At 45.2% G+C, this 22,686-nt stretch overlaps 1 protein-coding gene across 2 annotated transcripts; it reads right to left on the bottom strand.

Moving 5' to 3' along the window:
• Positions 1-764: 764 nt before the first annotated feature.
• LOC128497174 (glyoxylate/hydroxypyruvate reductase B-like) lies at positions 765-22,536 on the bottom strand. Of its 2 annotated transcripts, none has more exons than XM_053467106.1 (6): positions 22,488-22,536; positions 3,592-3,989; positions 2,881-3,052; positions 1,745-1,920; positions 1,186-1,282; positions 765-1,086 (listed from the first exon to the last, which is right to left on the bottom strand). In XM_053467106.1, the coding sequence occupies exons 2-6, from the start codon at positions 3,974-3,976 to the stop codon at positions 930-932; spliced, it is 987 nt and encodes a 328-aa protein (XP_053323081.1). In that variant the 5' UTR covers positions 3,977-3,989; positions 22,488-22,536; the 3' UTR covers positions 765-929. The 2 variants fall into 2 exon arrangements, with proteins under 2 accessions (XP_053323081.1, XP_053323080.1); XM_053467105.1 differs by lacking the exon at positions 22,488-22,536 and adding an exon at positions 4,403-4,523.
• Positions 22,537-22,686: the final 150 nt, after the last annotated feature.

Genomic DNA, 22,686 nt, shown 5'->3' on the forward strand with positions numbered 1-22,686 from the left:
CAATGTTAAGTGCAAATATCTAATGTTGAGATTTAACTTATAAGCTCAACTGCAACCCATCTAATACCATACAAGGAAAATCAAAGAAAATAGCTTACCCTTACAAAAACACCATCATGTAGGTTTCTGGTTCAATGATGTTCTTAACAGGTTTCAGGTAAGTTTGTTCTCCTGGATAGAAGACTGTTAAAGTGTTCTGCATTAAATAATAAAGTGGGGAGTCAAAGGTGGTCCTTTATTCATATTGTCCTATACAATACAACATAGCAATCTTCCGTTGTAAAAAGCTCAACTTGTAGTCCTTCCATGCTAGCACTGGAAGAGTTTAACCAGAATGAATATCTTTGTGAAATACTTGACTGATACTATGGACCATTTTTGTGAGCAGCCTTTGTACCTCTCAAACTTTGCTCAGAATGATGAATAAACATTTTGCTGGTGCAAATACTGGCCATAGAGGTCTGTCTTGTGAGCTCTGACCCGATGGTAACACACCACTTATAAAGCCCCCTCCCAAAATGCAGTCACCTCAAATCTGTGTCTGAGTTCCAGTCTTTAGAATCTCTGGTAACTGGGGAAACATGGCACTCTGTACCAGGGGAAAGAAGTAGTCCCAACAGACCCCTTGTACCCACCTCCATGAAAACAGAACCCCTTCCAAGGCCAGGGCCCATAGTCTGTAGGGAGGAGGCCGCCCCTAGGCCCCTCCAGGAGCCCAGGGCACGGTGAGACACAGACAAGGAAGGATCTGACAAATACAGATATTAACTGGAACATATGGGTTGTTTAATATTTTTGAACACTGGATTAAAAGAAAGTAAAGACATAGGTTTACATTCAGTGATAGTTTTACAGTAACAAATGAAGAACTGATTTATCCCAAATGTCTTCAGTAAATTAGCCATTACGTAGCATCTGAAGCTTTTCAATTACTGGGTAATGACCTCATTAGAAACCTGACGACCGGCAACAGCATCAAGCATACTTTGAACCATGGTCTCCATCATAATACGCCGGGTAGAGCGAGTAGCACTACCTATGTGAGGTGTTAAAATCACATTGCTCAGTTTAAGCAGCTGGTGGTCTCTATAAAGAAAAAGTAAAATGTTTAAAACGTTATTTAAACATTATAAACGTAGCATATATCTCCAGTACTCCTGTGACGTAACAGTACTAAGCTCTTACCTAGGTAATGGTTCTGGATATGTGACATCAAGTGCTGCAGCTCTGATGTCTCCATTTTGTAAGGCTTCAACCAAAGCCATCTGATCAACAACTAATCCTGTGAGCAGAAAAATGCATTATAAAATCAGCTGCTTCTCACACAATTATTTCCTTTTCAATTCTTACAATTTTAATTCTTACCTTAGAAAACCGGGCCTAACGCACCAAGTGATGCTTGCTGCAAAGGTAAAACCTAAATATTCATGGTCAATGGGAAAAGTCCTCTAAGAAGACAACCAATGATATGGGGAATTATACATCTTAACATTAAAGATTAAAGGTTTTACAGCTGTAAGAAATTGTGGCAAATAGGTTCACATAGATCCCACTACTGTGCAAATTCCCATTCCTAAGAAAGCTCGCGATCATGCTCAAACTTCCCTACTTTCTGCAAAATTTTTAACTAGGATTTACTAAAGGAGGCAGTGAAAGACAGACATCAGGGAACAAAATAAAATCTTTTTTTATACCCCCCCCAGAAATTTCAAAAAGACAGCTTCTATGGCAAACCACTACAAACCTCTGCTGATGTTTATAAGGGTTGCTGAAGGTTTCATTAGCTGAAGCTCTTTTTTTCCAATAAGTTTTTGTGTGTCCTGGGTTAAGGGGACAGCCAGCAAAACAAAATCCGGTTGCTGGAGCAAATCACCTAGACTTTTACAGTAGGAGGCACCCACTGCCCTCTCCTCTTCCAGCCTGTAACACAAAATAAATGCACCCAAATCTACCAAGAACATTGCTTCAGTCTTCTTTCTTGCCAGACTAGCCATTTGTTGGGGGTGAACTTCTTTTGTAACTACTATCTTAATACACAAGACATGCATGGGAACTCATTAGGAAATTGGAAATCCTTAGTTTTAAGAAGGCTATTTATGGCCTCCACGTAACATACCAGCTAGTTGCACAAACTTGTATAATTCACAAAATAAGTTCACAGTGGACATCCTCCAGAGCCGATTCATTTAAATCCATGATAGGAAACCTCTAATGCCTGGTAAAGGTGAAACTGAATCTCATGTTAGGCAAGAGTTTTTAAATGCCTTCATTTGTAATACAGTCCTAAAAAAACCCTATAGCATGCTGGAAATAATGCAAAACTACATGTGTGCTGGGGCCTATGAAAACACGCAAAATGCAGGTAAAGCAATTACATGTACTTCAGGCAATCTTCAGAGTAATAGGCCTAATGGCAAATCCAAGTCACTATGCAAGGATACTTGGTTTTCTTGTGTTTGTTTACTTGTGATCTACATACACTGGGGTTTGTTCACTAAAGAATGTGTTGACAAGGTTTTACTATACATTAAGAAGAACCAACCCCATTGAGCTTCTACTGCAGAAAGACCTTGGCTGGCACTGTGTATAATATAGTTATTGCAGTGAGATTTCACTAAAGCCCTCTTTACACATTGAATCATGCACTATTCAGGGCCGGCCCTTCATGCTGCAATCTCCCCTTTTAGTGAATAAATCACAATGCTAACATATATTTGGTAATTACTTTGCTTATCTATGTGATGAACCCAACAACCACTTTTGCTGTGGGAAAAGCAAATGTAAAATGATTTTCCCTAATGAATGATCATAGAAGATCATATCTTCTGTATATAAGTGAATATTTCTACAATATCTGAAATGTTTTTATATATGTTTTACCTCTGGTTCCTGTTGTGATAAAGAATTTTCATTTCAAAAGCTTTAGCCCTTTCGGCAATCTTATATCCAATCCGCCCCATTCCGATAATGCCAAGAGTGGCCCCTGTGACTTCCTCTGAAACCCAGTTAAGTGTGAAATGCTCGGTTTGTGGAGACACCGCAATCTGGTATCCTAAGCACATAAACAGTACAGTTAGTGCAGTTCAAAAAGTCTAGGACAATTTTCACTTTTTCTTTTAAATGACTGATGCGTAAAGGGCATCAGTTCCCTTTGTACAAAACCAGGGGTCCGATCAAACCCCTCCAGTGTCCTGCCGCACAATCTCCCCAACCAGCTTATTTACTCTATGGAGGCTATGCGGCTCAGCACAGGCTCCGTAGATTTCATTAAAAGGGGCTGCAAGGGGCTGTAAACCAGTACAAGCCCCTAAGCACTCTGAATACTGTTTAACATTATACTTTTCATTGTCACTGTAAAGAAAAGATATATTTTACATATGGGCCCAAGATATTTTTATCCTCAGAAGCACAAAATGTAAGGGTGCTTATCATAATGAAAACAATGCCACTAACGAACTCAAGCCGGTGGGTAACACATTAAGCAATGGACAGAACCCAACTACCTGTACATTGGAAATAACACCATGCATTATTTCTACTCACAAATAAAATAAATGACAAAATAATCTATTCTTTAGAATTTGATATTACCCTGTAGGACATTTCTGGCGGATGCAAGGAGCAGCATCATTGCTGTATCAGCAGTGGCATTACTAACAGCATCAGGCGTGTTGGCCAGCTTCACCCCTAAGCTAGAAATTAACTGTAGGTCTAAGTGGTCAACGCCTACTCCTGAATTTACAATAACTTTAAGCTTAGGGAGGCTTTTAAGAAGTTTGTAATCGATTTCAGGTTTGGCTCCCCAAACAAAGATACATAATATTTTTTCTGCCAATTCCTCCTTGTTCTCCTGGAATTCTTTCATAGTAATTAAGGAAAATCGCATCTTCAGAAAGTCCACATGTTCCTCCATAACACCACGATGTCCTCCAATCTCTTGTATCAGCACCCCGGGAAAGCTTTTAGTGGATGCCATTATATGCAGAGAACTAAATATTGAGAAAATAAAATGAGTGATAATAGAGAGGTGGTGATCTATGGCAGAAATATGGTGCATGGTTTGTTTTATCATTATAAACAATATAACAGCTCAACAGTCCTAAAGTGTTCGGCCAGTAGGACTAAAACAATACACTTGATTTGCTATTTAGTGTAAGCTGAAACATTTAGGAAAAAGAATGATTATGTAGAAGGAAGGAATTAAGTTATACAGTTCTTCTAGGTTTGCATCTTCACGGTAAATTATAAACAATGTTGTATGCTTACAAACTATGCAAAAAGGAACAATCAATGTTTGCAAAGCCTTTCCCTAACAGCAAGTGATTTTCAAGGTTAGATTTCACTTTATTGTGTGCAGATAGCCAGCACTTTTGTTTACGCTGCATAAATGAAATCACCACACATCTTCCTGTGAGAGCTCTGTTTTCATCAGGAGAGAGTTAGGTTAGCAGATTATATGCTTCACTTGAGCTTCAAAGTCCAGTTCCTCAGTAAATATTGGCTAATTCCTTAAACTCTAAACACACCTAACACTTTCATAATAAACTTACACTAATTTTTGATGTTGGTTAGTATAAAATGCTGAATCCAAAACACGCTAATATGACAGAACACTGTGGTTGTGACATCACACAATGAAGCACTACTGCCTCAGAATACATCTTGAGCTATAAAACACAGCATAACAGTTGAGTTTCATTCATCTGACCTGGCTTTGGTGAAACAACATTAACAATTAAACTTAATTATACTATGGATAGATATAATCCATGTATGCCACACCGACACCCAAACATACGCACGCATACCAGGTAGTGATGTCCGGATCATGAACGAATCGTTCATTTGATCCGATTCTTTTTAGTGATCCGGATGAATCGGTTCAGTAGACTGAACGATTCATTTGTAGCGGTTCAGTCTGTGAATCATGCAGCTGTAACCTGATCCTAGAGCTGTGAGTCATCTGCAGAGCACCCAGACACAGACTCTGGGGTCAGGTTACAGCTCATTAATTCACAGAGGAAGGATGACTCATAGAGTCAGAAAGTCGTTCAAAGATTCGAATGATCCGAAGATTCGAATGATTCAAATGATTCGAATCTTACAGGGATCCGGATCTTACAACGATCTGAATCTTACAGAGATTCGAATCATTCAGAGAATATTACTGATACCATACTTTTATAAATAAATACATTAATAATGTTCACACTGCCCCCAGGATTTAGATTCCCCTGAGTTTGCCCCCCTTTACCTATAACTGCACCTACAGTTAACTTTATTAAATTAACCCTCAGTCATCAGCATAAAATTAACCCTTATACCCCATCAACCATAACTGCCCCTGAAATTAACCGTAAAGATCCCATTAACCATAACGGCCCCTGAAATTAACCCTAAAGACCCCATTAACCATAACGGCCCCTGAAATTAACCCTAAATACTCCATTAACCATAACTGCCAAAGCCGGGTTTGTGTGTTGTTCTGTTGATCTATACCTGCAATGCTATGTTTCCATACATTATTTATGTATACCTGCAAATACAGGGTTTTTATGTCTTATTCACTTGATGTAAAAATATTTTTTTGTGTGTGGAGGGTGTGATTGCATGCTAAGAAGTGTGGAGCCGGGCCCAAGGAATTGCTTTCCTGTGGTCCAATTTTTTCAATATAAAATATATTGGCAACAGGGTCTGATATTTACATATATCGTCAGCAGGGGCTAATATATATATATTTTCAGCTGTTGCTAATATATATATATATATATATATATATATAGTAGAGTAGAGGTTGTAGCCGTATTAGTCCAGTGGTGTCAATATCAAATAACAGATCGAATAAGTATCTTGTGATAATACCTTTTTTATTGGACTAACAGAATTTTAGAATGACAAGCTTTCGGGAGCTCTTCTCCCTTTCTCAAGTCTAAAGCATATCTGAGCAAAACGACACATAGAATTAAATGTAGTGTGGCAGGAGAGGGGGGGGGTGCTTACTACCCAGATCTGATAAGGGAGGGTGAGATGTTGTAAAAGTATGTGTCCCTCCAGAGGGTCATAAATGTGCTGAGTAGGGAATTTGGAGGGGGGGTTTTAGCACTGCTGAAGATAAATTAAAAAAAAAAACAAAAAACAAAAAAACATAAGATGGTAGTGCTCACATATAGGGAATAGGAATGCAGTGATGAATATAAGAATGGGATGGGAATGTATATGTGTACACATGTTGTCATATATACAGGTACATATAGATGAACATGGTGCACTAAAAATACAGTACATATAGCAGGTGGGGGGGGGTTATGTAAAACCTGTGTAGTGGGACAGGAAACCCAAATCGACATTGAGTCCTCTATTCTTGCTGTTGAATAGTTGAATCATTCTGACTTCAAATGTTTGTCTTTCTTTGGTATTACTGAAGTCCCCTTTCAGTACTTTGATTTTTAGGTCCTTGACAGAATGGTCATTTTGCGTGAAATGGTGTCCCACAGGGGTGCAGTAGGAATTTTCCTTGTGGTGTTTAATGGAATGTCTGTGCATGTTCATTCTTCCATTTAATTGTTGGCTGGTTTCTCCAATGTAGCATCCTAGGTCGCATTTAGTGCATTGTATCATATACACTACATTGCTAGATGTGCAAGTATATGATCCTTTAATACTGTAGGTCTTGCTGTTGTGGGTGGCTATGTTGTCTGTGCATATGTGTTGGCACAGTTTGCAGCGGGGCCTTTTGCACGGTGTGGTCCCTTTTTCTTTATAATTCTGTCGATGGGTAGTTTCCGGTTAATTAATTTTTGTTGCAGGTTTGGGGGTTGTCTGAAGGCCAAAATGGGGGTTTCAGGGAAGATGTTTTTTAGTGTCTCATCTTCTGCTAGCATTGGCTGTAGGTCTTTGATGACTTTCCGGATTTCTTCAAGCGCTGGGTTATAGGTGACTACAAGTGGTACACGTGTAGAGATTCTTTTTTCTCTATATTGTAGCAGGTGTGTGCGTGGAACTTTGAGAGCAGAGTTGATTTGTTTGTTGATAGTTTTTGATTGGTAGCCTTTCTGTTTCATAGATTTGGAGAGGTTGTTTAGATGCAGGGTGCGGTCGTTGGGGTCAGAGCATATTCGATGGTACCTGGTTGCTTGGCTGTAGATGATGCCCCGCTTAGTATGGGAGGGGTGAAAGCTGGATTTGTGGAGATAGCTGCATCTGTCTGTGGGTTTTCTGTAAAGAGAGGTGTGGGTTGTTCCATTGTTACATCTTACTGTAGTGACCAGAAAGTTTACAGATTTTGTGGAGTACTCCATTTTTAGTTTAATTGACCGGTGAAATGAGTTAAAAGAGGCATGGAATTGTTGCAGTTTTTCCTCGCTTTCGGTCCAAATGATGAAGATGTCGTCGATGTATCTGTAATATTTGTGTGGTTTGGTGTCTTGTGTTTCAAGGAATCTCTGTTCTAGGTCAGCCATGAAAAGGTTGGCATATTGAGGTGCCATCTTCGTCCCCATAGCCGTCCCCATGATTTGTAGGTAGATTTCATTGTTGAAAGCAAAATAGTTATGTGTGAGGATGAATTTTATCAGTTCTGTGATGATTTGGGGGTTGTATTTTTGGTTGTCAGTGCCTGAGAGAAAATGTGAACAGGCTTTAATGCCATCGTTATGTGGAATGTTGCTGTACAGGGATTCCACATCCATGGTTACTAGGATGGTGTTAGCAGGGAGGTTGGTGATTTGATTGAGTTTGTTGAGGAAGTCAGTGGTGTCTTTTATGAAGCTGTTTGTGTTGATGACAAGAGGCTTAAGGGTGTTTTCGACCAGTCCTGAGATCTGTTCTGTGAGTGTGTCCATACCTGTAATTATAGGTCTGCCTGGATTACCTGCTTTGTGGATTTTGGGAAGCATGTAGAATGTACCCATGCAGGGGTTGGTTGGTATAAGTGATTCCAGTTCTGGCTGTAGCCCCTTAGGGAAGGATTTGATGAGCTCCTTGAGTTGTAAGGTGTATTCTTTGGTGGGGTCAGTGCACAATTTTTTGTAATATATGCCATCTGACAATTGTCTGTCTCCCTCTTTTATGTAGTCCTGGGTGTTCATAATCACTATTGCTCCTCCCTTATCTGCAGGTTTGATGGTGATAGAGGGATTATTTTTCAAGTTGCTGATGGCATTTTGTTCCTGCGCCGAGAGGTTGTGAAAAGTTTTTTTCTGTTTTTTTTTGGTCGCCGGAGAAGCAGTTCTAAGGCGGAAGCTTTCAATGTAACTGTCTAGTTTTGCATTTCGTCCTGGTGCTGGAGTGAAAAGGCTGTTCTTTTTCCTGTTGTAGTCCATTGTATTAGTGTTTTCTTTGTCGTGAAAAAACTCCTTAAGTCGCATCCTTCTAAAAAATTCTTCCAAATGAGAGTAGAGCTCAATGTGGTCGAGTTTTGTGGTAGGACAGAATGATAGTCCTTTAGAAAGAACTGAGACCTCTGAGTTTGATGGTTCATAGTCAGAAATGTTCACAATCCCTAAGTTTTCTTGTCCTTTCTCTTTTTCTGGCAGATGTTTGCGGTCCTGGTGAAGTCTGGCAAGTTTATTATTTTTCTTCTTAAGAAGGTCCTGTTGTTTTGTTTCACGAAAATATTCAACTTCATTTTCTAGTTGTCTGGCCAGATGTGTATTATTGTCCCATAGTTCTTGAAGTAGACATTGCTTCTCACGTTGTATCTTATGTTTCATGCTGTAGAGCTGGTGGATGAGATGGTTTCTTAGTCTTTCACTTGTTCGTTTGCATAGATTTTCAGCGAATGGTGAGTTGTATGTAGTAGCAAGTGGGTTTTTGATTTTTAGTCCTTTAGGAATCAGTTGTCTTTTCTTGCAGTTGGATAGAAAATATATGTCACTGTTGAGCTGTGTCTCTCTTTTTTTTTTTTTTTTTTGTAAATCAAAAGTTTATTGGTTTTTTGAGAACATTTTATACACAAAGTGAGAAGGGGAAACAAAAACAGAATGGGGAAGGGAAGGAAGACAAAAACAAAATCAAAATCAAATATGGACAGCGCATGACCACAGGAGCACATCACTACACCCTGACGCAGCAAGGCGAAACACAGTGACACATCCCAAGCAGTAGAAACATGACAGGAAACAGAGACCCCAACAAAGGAATCCCAGGACCCCAGCCTAATTACGGCAGCAGAAGTTCGGTGGAGGGGTCCATAAAGAACTGGGACCAGTAGAACCAGGTCCGTCTATGGCGCTCACCCTGTCTATCAGAACGGGCCACCAGCTCCTCCAAAGCGCGCACTCTTTCCACCCGTAGAATCCATTCCCTAAACGAGGGAGGGGTAACAGAAGCCCAATGTAAGGGAATCAAGGCTTTAGCCTCGTCTAGCAAGTGTCGGAGCACGGACTTCTTATACACCGTAACAGGCGTGGTGATATGATGGAGCAAATAACTGGCAGGATGAAAAGGGGGCGGAGAGTCAGTGAAACGCGGGAGGACAGCCTCGATAGCCTTCCAGAAAGGAACAATAAGGGGGCACTCCCACCAGATATGAAGGATCGACCCCACTGACAAGCCACACCTCCAGCACAGCTCCGAGTGGTCAGGGAACATGCTATGCAGGCGAGAGGGCATACGGTACCAGCGCGTAAGTAACTTATAGGAGAGCTCCTGAGACCTGGTACTAAGGAAGCAACCATGCGTTAAGGAGAAAATCTTCCCCCACTGCGCCGCTGAGAGGGACACCCCGAGATCCGATTCCCATTTCCCCACATAGGCCGGCAAATCCCCATCCCCCACACTCAAGAGCAGCTGATAAAGCAGGGAGATCCCATGAGAAGGAAGAACATCCCTCAAGTGCAGTGATTCAAAAGGCGTGGGGTCCCTGATAAGGTTGGGTTTCTGAGGGATAGACATAACATAAGCCCTGAGTTGCAAATATTGCAGAGTCTGCAGCGCAGTCGGTGCAGCGCCCCCAACAATGGCAGACAGGGAACGGAGTCGCGTCCCTTCCATATAGGACCCCAATGTCGATCGCCCGGAGCCGATACCAGAAACGAGCCTCCCGACACACCCGGGGGAAAATCAGGATTATACTTCAACGGCGTCTGCGGCGACGGATAGGTAAGTAACCGGGAGGTACGGGAAACAGAATGGAGAACCGCCAGAGTAGCCAAAAGGAAGGGGTGACCCCCCGTTTGCCTCCTAGCCACAGACGGCTCAAGCCACAAAAGCACCTGTATCGGCACCGAAGCAGCGTCGGCCTCCAGAGCCACCCACAACTTATGGGCAGGGCGGTAGGTCCACTCCAGGGAACGCAACAGATGGCAAGCAAAGTAATAATTGCGAACACAGGGAAGGCCCAGACCTCCCGCAGCTTTAGGTTTCTGCAACAAGGCCAGAGCCAACCTCGGAGCCCGCCCCGCCCAGATAAAGGAGAGAAACAACGCCCGCAAGGAGGAAAAGAAAGCACGCGGCAAAGCAATCGGTAAGGCTTGTAGCAAATACAGCACCCTGGGGAGGATATTCATTTTAAGAGCGTTCACCCTACCCACCCAGGAAACATACAGAGAACCCCAAGACCGAAGATCCTTCTGGATCGCATCAAGCAGAGGGGGAAAGTTAAATTTATAGAAGAGGGAGACATCATCCGCCAACCAGACCCCTAAGTGCCGCAATTTACTCACACACCACCGGAAAGGGAAGGAGGAAGCCAACGCCTCCACGTCAGGCGCAGGAAGGGAGATGTTCAAAATTTCAGATTTGGACAAGTTAATTTTCAAATTAGAAAGACAGCCGTACTCCCTGAACTCATCCATCAGCACAGGTAAGGACACACGCGGGTTCACAAGGGTAAATAACATATCATCCGCAAAAGCCACCACCTTATGATGCACGCCCCCTCCCACCACACCGGTAACGTCCGGATTAACTCGAACAGCCTCCAAAAGAGGCTCCAGGGAGAGGACAAAGAGCATAGGGGACAACGGGCAACCCTGCCTAGTGCCATTAGATATAGGGAACTGGTCCGAGAGGGCCCCATTAATACGCAGCCTAGCCGACGGGCAAGTATATAGCGCGGAAACCCAGCCCAGCATATGCGGGCCAAGGCCCACCGCCCCCAACACCTCAAGCATAAAAGTCCAATCAAGCCGATCGAAGGCCTTCTCGGCATCCGTAGATAACAAAATAGCCTTGGCGTCCAACCGCTTAATCAAGTGGATCAAGTTCACCGCCCTCAAGGTCCCATCCCTACACTCCCTGCCAGGCACAAACCCTGACTGGTCAGGATGTATCAAACCAGGGAGGAAGCGCCCAAGACGCACAGCGAGAACCTTGGTGAATAGCTTCAGATCCACATTGAGAAGGGAAATAGGTCTATAACTCCCACAAAGCTCCGGGTCCCGACCGTCTTTCGGGATCACAGAGATCGTAGCGGCCAGAGTGTGGGGGTGGAAGCCCGCACCGTCCAGAATGGAGTTAAACACAGCGACTAACCGGGGACCAAGAACATCAAAAAAAACCTTATAATAACTCAAAGACAAACCATCCGGGCCTGGGCACTTCCCCGGCTTAGAGGACTTGAGCGCGTAAGCCAATTCCTCACTGGAGATCGGGGCCTCCAGGAGCTCTGAGTCGGCAGGGGACAAACGGCGCGGCAAATAACGCGAGAGATACTGGCGAATAGCTAGTCTATGGCTCTCAAGCGCCTCAGGGGCGTCGTGCGTGGGGGAACGATTATACAGGGAGGAATAGAAAGCAACAAATTCCTTCGCTATAGCTGACGGGAGACCACCCGGGGAGCGAATCCTGGGTATATAGGACAGTTGCCTCCTCCGACGCAAGGCGCGAGCCAAGTACTTCCCAGGCTTATCTCCATGCTCGTAAAAGATGGCCTTATGCCTATCATAATGCCGCTGGAATTGACTATGAAGGATATCGGCGAGTTCCGCCCGAAGCACAAGCAAACGGTTAAAGTCGCTATCACGTAAAGAATCCTTATGAACTGTCTCCAAGGCCGCTATCTGCACAGTAAGATCACTAAGCTTCCGAGCATAGGCCCTCTTCCTCTCAGCACCCATCTGGACAAACCGGCCACGCACCACACATTTGTGAGCCTCCCAAACCATGGGAAGGGGCACATCCGGGGTGACATTGGTCAAAAAATAGTCGCGGAGAGCCGTGGCAATCGAGTCCCGTACCCCCTCATCGGACAGCAAAGACTCATTCAACCGAAGTCTGAGTAGGACGGGTCAACGGGGATGCAAGGGTCAGCGTCAGAGGGGCATGGTCCGACCATGTAATGGAACCATAGCTGGCCGCCTTCAAAAGGGACAAATGGTAGTGCGTGAGAAAAAGGCAATCAATACGGGAGTAACGTTTATGAGGGACGGAGTAAAAACTATAGTCTTTGTCCGTCGGGTGAAGGGCCCTCCAACAGTCGACTAACTGGTCAGCAGTGAGTAAAGCATGAATTCTCCGCAAAACCCCAGGGGGGGTCTGGGACGCACCCGTGGAGGAGTCCAGTTTAGGGTGGAGAGCCACATTGAGGCCGCCGCCAAAAAGCAATAAACCTTCCTGAAAGGTACGGAGCACCCGCAACGTCTTAGAGAGCCACGTATGTTGTTTCACATTAGGGACGTAAACATTAGCGAAGGTATAGGCCTGACCGGCCACCCGCCCCTTGACAAAAATAAATCTACCGCCCGGATCAGCCAGGTGCTCGACATCAGTGAGCGGAAAGTGTCTTGAAAACAAAATCGCCACCCCCTTCGACTTTGACTGAGGGTTATTACTGAGGAAGGACACAGGATAATCCCGTGACATCAAACTAGGGTGGGCCGAGCCCCGAAAATGAGTCTCCTGCACAAAGGCCACCGAGATACGGTGACGCTTCAAATCACGAAGCAGGGCCGACCGCTTCTCCGGCACATTAAGGCCCTTAACATTAAGGGACAGGACGGCGAGATCAGCTGGCCTATAAGCCATGACGGTGTCCACAGAAGACAAGGGGGGAAGGGGAGAAACACTAGGAAAGGGAGGCAAGGAAGAGGGAAGGGAGCAGGTACAAACCGACCCACAAACGAACAAACAAACAAACAAGAGGAAGGGAAAAGAAGGGAGAACAAAACCCTTCCTCCCAAAAAAGGTACCAAGGGCGTCAGCTGGAAAAGAAAACACTGTAGGTCCAAGAACAGTAGAACCACAGTGCACTACCAGCACGGCACGACGCCTACGGTCAGAGGCGAAGGAAAGGCCGAAAAAGAAGAAGCCGGACAAAATCAAACAAAACAAAAACAACAACAAACATGAGACCACTCTCCGGTCCCCGGCCTGTAAAGTAGCATGACACAGCAACCGCCCCGCCAGGATAAAGAAACGGGACCAAGCGTACCCACGAAGCAGAGAGAAGGGGACCACGCAGCACGCCGCCCCTCACCAGGACTGCTCAACAGAGGACCTCGATAGTGTAGCGCAAATAAAATAAAAACGATAAACAAACCCCCCCCCAAAAGTGCCGAACCCCCCCCCACAAAGAACCACTCTCACGCAGAAAAGGAAGTGTTGCCCGCAAGGAGAAAGGAGCGAACAGCCACGACTCGCAGCACCCCCCCACAGTAAACCGAGCAGAAGGCAAGTGACAGGCCTTCATCATCCGAGTGGTACATGAGCGCAACAAAAAAGAAAAAGGAAAACAAACCCCCCGCCATCCAACCCCCTCCCAAAAGAGCCGAACCCCCCAACCAATACTCGGAAATGCAAGCGAAAGTGTCGTCTAGAAGTAAAAAATAAGAAGTGAGCAAGCGCAGGACGCTTCACTCCCACTGAGACGGCTTATCAAAGGGCTAGAGGTAGCAGCAAATTATCAGCGCAAAAGAAAAACATAAAGGCAAAACATAACCCCCCCGACCCAACCCCCACCCAAAAGAGCCGAACCCCATCCCCTTTCGCAAGAAACCACACCCAGAGCCAGCATATGAACACTCAAGGCATAAGCCCAGGGCCCCAATCACTGACAGACATGAGAGCCTGACGGCAGCGGATGCAGCACTGAAAATAAACACTCTAAACCCCCCACCCCCCCCACGACCCGCACAAAAAGTTAAAGAAAACAAACATAACCCACAAAATATAAATAAAAATAAACTTGCGCGGCGATACGGTTATAAACTCTGTACAATGACAGAGGTGGCCAGGATCAGGATAGCGTCCCCAAATGCGGCAGGAGGGCCCAGGAAGACCCAGCCAGAGCCACCACACAGGTCCCGAGAAGGTGAGTCAGGGGCCCAAGGCCAACACGTACGTCCAACAGCGGAGAAACAGCAGGGACGCACCACCCGAAGTTCATTCCTCCGGGTCCGTAGCCTCCGGAAGCCGCAAAGGCAATCTGCCGCGACGGGCCGCGTGGCCCGGCGACCGCTCCCTCCGACGAGAAGCTCCTCCAGGACGAGCCGCACGATCCATCGGCATGGCGGGCAGGTTCCAATCCGGAATCTGAAGAGCAGGTAGGCGGAGGTCCCTTAAGAAAGCAGGCAGCTCCCGGTGACAGCGAAGCGAGAGAACAGATCCCCCCGATCGCACATTAAGGCTAAAGGGGTAGCCCCAATAATACGGGATTCCACGGCCTCGGAGCTCAGCTGTAAGGGGTCGCAGCACTCTCCGATTCTGCAGGGTGATATCGGACAGATCCTGGAAGAGGGTGATCGCAGTACCGTCGAAAGTCCAGGAGCCCACCTCTCTCGCACGTCGCATAAGCTGCTCCTTCAGCTGGTAGTCGGTCACGCAGCAAATAACATCTCGCGGGGGCGCCGACGAGGGACCCCGAGGTCTCAGAGCCCTGTGGGCTCGATCCAGGGAGAGCACAGTCTCAGGAGGCCGCCCCAAGAGGCTGTTGAACAAGCGGACCACCAGGCCCCGAACATCCTCAGGGGAGTCAGAAGCAACCTCCGGAAGGCCCCGGATCCTAATGTTGTGCCGTCGGCCTCTGTTATCGAGGTCCTCCAGACGCCTCCTGTAGTCAGCCAGGTAAGAGTCGTGGCGAGCGGAGGATAGCTACAGGGCAGATGTCCTCTGGGCCTGCTGAGCCGATTCAGACTCCCGGAGCGTGAGGCGACGGTCCACAGCATCCAAGTCCGCCCGAAGGCCTGCCACGGCATCGGTCACGATCTGTTTAAGCTCCGAAAGCAGCGTGCTGAAGTCCTCCCGCCACAGAGCAGAGGAAAAAAGCTGGCGAACCTCCGCGGAACAGGTAGGTGAACCCGGCACTCCGGAAACAGCTTCCTCTCGCCTGTCTCCAGAATCGCGGGAACTCGCGGGCGATGCAGCCTCGTGGTCTTCAGGCGCCTGTGAGGCCAGCGCCGCAGGGGTACGAAAGTACTCCCTAAGGGAAGCCACCGACGACCCGGCACCCTCCCCAGGTACCGACGGGGCAGAGGACTGCCGTCTATTACGCACCATGGTGGCTATTGTTGGCTAATAAAAGCTAATATCACCGGGGGACCGAAGGAGCTCAGGTCTCAAGCAGCCATCTTCTCCAACGGTCGGCCACGCCCCGTGTCTCTCTTTTAGTCGTTTTGTAGATTTGCTTTATTAAGCGGCTGTATGCGGTATCTTCCATAGTAGTAGAGTAGAGGTTGTAGCCGTATTAGTCCAGTGGTGTCAATATCAAATAACAGATGGAATAAGTATCTTGTGATAATACCTTTTTTATTGGACTAACAGAATTTTAGAATGACAAGCTTTCGGGAGCTCTTCTCCCTTTCTCAAGTCTAAAGCATATCTGAGCAAAACGACACATAGAATTTATGACCCTCTGGAGGGACACATACTTTTACAACATCTCACCCTCCCTTATCAGATCTGGGTAGTAAGCACCCCCCCCCCTCTCCTGCCACACTACATTTAATTCTATGTGTCGTTTTGCTCAGATATGCTTTAGACTTGAGAAAACAGGAGGAAAGTATAGTTAAAATGATACCATTTATTGGCTAACTGAGAGTTTGATTGCGAGCTTTCGAGACCAAGTTGTTAGGTCCCTTCCTCAGGCATTAATGAAGCTAACACAGACTAGAAGAGCTCCCGAAAGCTTGTCATTCTAAAATTCTGTTAGTCCAATAAAAAAGGTATTATCACAAGATACTTATTCCATCTGTTATTTGATATATACCGTATTTGCTCGATTATAAGACGACCCCCCAAAATCTGGATATTAACTTAGGAAAAAAAGAAAAAGCATGAATATAAGACGACCCCAAAGGAAAAAAGTTTTACCAGTAAATGTTAATTCATGTAAACTATTTTTTTAATAAAAGCTATGATTGAGAAAAATATTTTTTTTGTTTTTATTTCTTGTATTTTCCAACCTGTCCCCCAGGTACGCACATCTGCCCCCAGGCTTGCCACTCCAATATGGCACTGTGGCCCATGATATGCCTTTTAACCCTCTATATGCCACTGTGCCCCATGGTATGCCTTTTGACCCCCTCTGTGCCACTCTGCCTCCAGAAATGCCTTATACCCCTATATCCCATTCTGGCATTTAGGGGGTTAAAATGCATATTATGGGGCAGAGTGGCATATAGGGAAGGTATAAGGCATTTCAGGAGGCAGAGTGGCATTAAGGGAGTTAAAAGGCATTGTATAGAGCACTCTGCCTCCAGAAATGCCTTATACCCCTATATGCCACTCTGGCATTTAGGGGGTTAAAAGGCATATTATGGGGCAGAATGGCATATAGGGAGGTATAAGGCATTTCAGGAGGCAGAGTGCTCTATTAAATGCCCCCTTAACGCCACTCCAGAAATGCCCTATGCCCCCATTTAACACACACACACCCTATACCCCCATTTAACTAACACACACACACACACTCTCTCTCCCCCCCTCTCACCCCTCTCTCCCCCCTCAGCCCTCTCTTACCGGTGCTTTCAGCCGGGGCAGCGGGTTGACGTCGCCTTCCGCTGCAGCCGCAAGGAGGTGGAGTTGGCAGCGGGGGTTTGTATGCGTCCGTCGCGTATACTTTCCCCAGCTGTCAGAGATCAGAGTTCCCCGCACCGGTGCGGAACTCTGGTCTCTGACAGTCGGGGAAGGTCTACGCGAAGGACGCAGACAACCCCCGCTGCTAGCCACACCTCCTTCCGGCTGCAGCGGACGTTGTCTACGCGGATCGCGTGGACAACGCTGCCCCGGGGGGGGGGGTTTGAGACAGGAGGATCCAGGTCCCCTGCAGCAGTGCGGGGGATCTGGATCTTAGTCTCCTAATCAGACCTCTATTTGAGGTCTGATTAGAAGACGACCCCGATTAGAAGACGAGGGGTATTTTTCAGAGCATTTGCTCTGAAAAAAACCTCGTCTTATAATCGAGCAAATACGGTATATATATATATATATTGTCAGCAGGGGCTAATAGTAATATACCGTATTTGCTCGATTATAAGACGAGGTTTTTTCCAGAGCAAATGCTCTGAAAAATACCCCTCTCGTCTTATAATCGAGGTCGTATTCTAATCAGACCTCATTCTGCTGGGGCCGTGCTGCTTACCGGGCTTTGGTCGCGAGCAGCGTCTATGCTACTAGCAGCAGGAGAACAGGAAGCTAGCACAGTCCTCACATAACTCTACCTCCCCCCTCCTTCCTCTGGGGGCGGGGCCAGAGAAGTTGCTCGCACAGCTGGGCCCCTGCAGAAGTCTGCGAGTGGGAGATCTGCAGTTCAGGTAAGGGGGTCGGGGAGGGTTTTTGAGTATGTGTGATTAATGGAATGAATGAGTATTTAAATGTTTGTGAATGAGAGTGTGTGTGATAGCATGGATGTGTTAGGGGTGGTGGTGATGGTAGCATGACATAGGGAGGCTGTAATCACACTACTATCACCCCCAGGTTCCAGCATGTACTGGCTGCCTTGGCTTGATAGGAGTGTGATTGCTGTTATCATATATATATACCTCCAGAAATGCATTTTTAACCCCCCTATATGCCACTCAGCCCCATGATATGCCTTTTAACCCCCTATATGCCAGAGTGGCATATAGGGGTATAAGGCATATCATGGGGCAAAGGGGCATATAGGGGGTTAAAAGGCATATCATGGGGCACAGTGGCATATAGGAGGGTATAAGGCATTTCTGGAGGCAGAGTGGCATATAGAGGGTTAAAAGGCACATCATGGGGCAGAGTGGCAAATAGGGGGGTATAAGGCATTTCTGGGGGCAGAGTGGCAAGCCTGGGGGCAGATGTGCATAACGGGGGGGGGCAGGTTGGCAAATAAAAGGAAATAAAATATATATATTTTTGTCAATCATAGCTTTTATTAAATAAGAAAAAATAGTTTACATGAATTAATATTTACTAGTAAAACTTTTTTCCTATAGGGTAGTCTTATATTCAGGCTTTTTTGTTTTTTTCCTAAATTAATATTTTGATTTTGGGGGGGTCGTCTTATAATCAGGGTCGTCTTATAATCGAGCAAATACGGTATATCATCAGCAGGGGCTAATATATTGCAAAAACACAAGAAAAGAAAACACACACCACTAGTGTAAATGAATAAATAATACTTTCCCTAATTAGGCAGCAGCACCCAAATAAGCGTTCCTCCAACACTTAATAATCTATACAACTCTTCCAAATGGGGTGCATATCCACATAGGAGAAAAAATAGATTTTTGAAAAAAATAGTGTGACTCTGTATGCAAGTGAGGCTTAACAGTATTGCAAGTAAGTAGTGCACTCACATTTCCAAGGACATAAATGCGCTCATCATAAAATATTCTTTAATTCTTTGTAGCTAAAAAAATATAAAAACACAGCCGCAATGGCACAGTATCACTTGGTCATGTGGATAAAGTAAAATATTGCACTTACAACCAGTGGCGTCGCTACAGGGGGGCAATTGCCCCCCCTTGGTTAATCCTTGCCCCCCCTGTTGCCCCCCTGCCGAATTTGGAATAAAGTCGCAATGCGACTTTAAATCCCGTCTTTTTTTTTAATTTATTTTTTTTAATACGGAGGAGAGAGACGGTGCGGCCCGCGTAAGATCGGCAGCCAAGGCAACCGATCTTACGCGGGCCGCACCTCGAGCCCTGCTACTTACCTGTGGGAGGGTCTTCTGTACTGTATACAGGAAGCGGAAGCCAGCAGAGAATGCAGAGGGAGGCCGCGCCCCCTGCTGAAGTCTGTGAGCGGCGTCGAGGAGCTGCAGTGGAAGTAAGGGGGTGGGGAGGATGTTTGAATGAGTGGGGAGGGTGTTTGAATGAGTATGAGTGTAAGTGCTGGAACCTAGGCATGATGGGACTGTTATTGCTGTTAGCAATCACACTCCCATCATGCCAAGTCAGCCAGTACATGCTGAAACCTGGCTAGCTGCCCCTTGTGTATTGATGCTGCCAGCAGTATGGGGTCTGTACCAGCATGTAGTGGCTGACTTTGCATGATAGGATATACAGTCCCATCATGCCTAGGTTCCAGGATTTACTGGATGGATGTGTAAGTGCTGGAACCTAGGCATGATGGGACTTTGATTGCTGTTAGCAGTCACACTCCTATCATGCCAAGTCAGCCAGTACATGCTGAAACCTAGCTAGCTGCCCCCCTTGTGTATTGATGCTGCCAGCAGTGTGGGGTCTGCACATCACTTACAGCTACCTTGTACCAGCATGTAGTGGCTGACTTGGCATGATAGGAGTGTGATTGCTAACAGCAAGCACAGTCCCATCATGCCTAGGTTCCAGCATTTACTGGTTGGATGTGTAAGTGCTGGAACCTAGGTATGATGGGACTTTGATTGCTGTTAGCAGTCACACTCCTATCATGCCAAGTCAGCCAGTACAAGCTGAAACCTAGCTAGCTGCCCCCTTGTGTATTGATGCTGCCAGCAGTATGGGGTCTGTACCAGCATGTAGTGGCTGACTTTGCATGATAGGAGTGTGATTGCTAACAGCAATCACAGTCCCATCATGCCTAGGTTCCAGCATTTACTGGACGGATGTGTAAGTGCTGGAACCTAGGCATGATGGGACTTTGATTGCTGTTAGCAATCACACTCCTATCATGCCAAGTCAGCCAGTACAAGCTGAAACCTAGCTAGCTGCCCCCCTTGTGTATTGATGCTGCCAGCAGTATGGGGTCTACACATCACTTACAGCCACCCTGTACCATCATGTACTGGCTGACCTGGCATGATAGGAGTGTGATTACTAACAGCAATCACAGCAAGCACAGTCCCATCATGCCTAGGTACCAGCATTTACTGGTTGCCTAGGTATGATAGGAGTGTGATTGCTGTGTGGGCAGTGTGGACGCAACCTGTGATCTATGCCTGTAATTCTGGGGGTTTTAAATATACCTTTTAATGCTGTGTTTTTATATGAATTCCAATTGATCTATACCTGCAAAGCTGGGTTTCTGTGTTATTATGTAGAGCCATATCTATATATTTCCATACATTATTTATGTATACCTGCAAATACAGTGTTTGTATGTCTTATTCAGCTGATTAATACCTGCAATGCTGTTTCCATGTATTTATTTGATCTATACCTGCGATGCTACGTTTCATATATTATTATTGTATACCTGCAAATACAGGATTTGTATGTCTGATTCTGTTTATTTGATATATACCTTCAGTGCTGAGATCACAAGTGAATATCAGTTGATCTATACATGTAAAGCTTGGTTTGTGTGTTAATGTGTTGATCTATATCTGCTATCGGCAACTGGGGCTAATATTAATATATATGGGCAGCAGGGGCATCAATACACAAGGGGCAAAAACACTAAGGGGGGTATAAACGACAATGCAGTGTGAAAAATCCATCCTGATGTAGATGTCTGTGACATAGATTGTGTCCTGCTGTTTGTGTGTTTTTGGTTATCAGTGTAGCAGAGCCTGTCCTCCGGTGTGTGTGTATCGGTGTTGGTGTGGCAGAGCCTGTCCTGGTGTGTGTTTGGGTGTTGGTGTGGCAGAGCCTGTCCTGGTGTGTGTGTTTGGTTGTCAGTGTGGCAGAGCCTGTCCTAGGGTGTGTGTTTAGGTGCCGGTGTGACAGAGCCTGTCCTAGTGTGTGTGTGTGTGTTTGGTTGTCGGTGTGGCAGAGCCTGTCCTGATGTGTGTGTCTGGGTGTCGGTGTGACAGAGCCTGTGTTGGTGTGTGTGTTTGGTCATCTGTTTATATCCTTACAATAGGACATATTTAATTTATACTTATCCAGAGATAAAATGCCCTCCTGAAGTTGTAGTGACTTCAGGGGACAAAACGTTCAAGGCCCTGAAATCATTTAGTGGAAAAGTTATTTATTGTTATAATATTTATTTCAATGATTAGTCGCACTCAATTGTGGCTTCAGGCTTCCCATGTTGAATGACCAAGTATTATTTTAGCCCAATAACAAAAGTATAATTCCATAGCACATTACTTTTGGAAATTATGAATGCCCCCCCAGTTTGACTGTGGTATCTTGTGTGCCCCCCCTATATATTGTTTCTAGAGTCGCCACTGCTTACAACAGACGAAATGTGCAAGGTAATCAGCTTTTAACCCAGGCACAGGAAAGTCCACCGTCCAGCAGCAGGAACTTCCCAATATATCCCTCATGAGATGAATCAGAATTTTCTTTTGCAGCTTGCCCGAAGATCTAACATAGACCACCTTCCTTATGACTCAACAAATCATACTGGCAAACCACTGGACTTACACGATTACCTTGTACACGCTTTTGTACATTTCGTCTGTTGTAAGCGCAATATTTTACCTTATCCACATGACCAAGTGATACTGTGCCATTGCTGCTGTGTTTTTTATATTTTTTAGCTACAAAGAATTAAAGAATATTTTATGATGAGCGCATTTATGTCCTTGGAAATGTGAGTGCACTACTTACTTGCAATACTGTTAAGCCTCATTTGCATACAGAGTCGCACTATTTTTTCCCCCTATGTGGATGTGCACCCCATTTGAAAGAGTTGTATGGCTAATATATTGCAGCAGGGGGCAAATATTAATATATATATTGGCAGTAGGGTCTAATATTAAAGAGTGAAAACTAACTGCCAGTTCAGCTGTTGTTTTTTTTTTAAAATCATATTTCAATCACAGTCTTTACTTCAAAGAAATAAGTACATTATATATATATATATATATATATATATATATATATATATATATAGTGCATATGTAGCGTTTTATAATTGCCCCCCTACTTTGTCCTTGTCCCCCCCCATTTTCATAAATATAAAAGCTGGAGACGCCACTGGCCACCGAGCTGATGTTTTACTAGCAGGTCAATCAACATATTTCTAACAGCAACAGTCTGTGTACCTCGCTTTCCCTCCATTCTCCCTAAAGTCTGACGACTTTCCTTGTATCATTAATAGCATCCATTACTTTGATTTAAGGCCCTCAGGTGCATATAACACCAGGAGAGGCGCCAACAGCTGCAATTTTACAATCAACCAACATTGCAAAGGTAACAACTTTAAACCAATCCACACGCAGCCCTGTAACGCTAACTACTTACTGTATGTCACCCTCCACAAACCATAGAAATGAATGCTTTGTAGGGATAGAAAGCCGCCGGGCGGCCATCATTGATATTGGCAAAATGGATTTCTACATGCCGTGTTTTCTATTTCATAGATTGTAACTGCATCCTCGCCTATTTGTCGGAAGGGGCGCAGCGGACCACCGTTTTGTTATGGAAATACTTTTAGTTTGCT

Source organism: Spea bombifrons, chromosome 5 (genome assembly GCF_027358695.1).
Source record: "Spea bombifrons isolate aSpeBom1 chromosome 5, aSpeBom1.2.pri, whole genome shotgun sequence".
Taxonomy (NCBI): domain Eukaryota; kingdom Metazoa; phylum Chordata; class Amphibia; order Anura; family Pelobatidae; genus Spea; species Spea bombifrons.

What these genes read in the sequence shown, in the direction of transcription:
- LOC128497174 (XM_053467106.1), bottom strand. Translation starts at nt 3,976, where the DNA reads ATGGCATCCACTAAAAGCTTTCCCGGGGTGCTGATACAAGAGATTGGA. An exon ending in CGCCAGAAATGTCCTACAGG is followed by an intron (nt 3,053 to 3,591) that starts GTAATATCAAAT and finishes TTATGTGCTTAG; the next exon opens with GATACCAGATTGCGGTGTCT. An exon ending in TATCCAGAACCATTACCTAG is followed by an intron (nt 1,087 to 1,185) that starts GTAAGAGCTTAG and finishes TTTTCTTTATAG; the next exon opens with AGACCACCAGCTGCTTAAAC.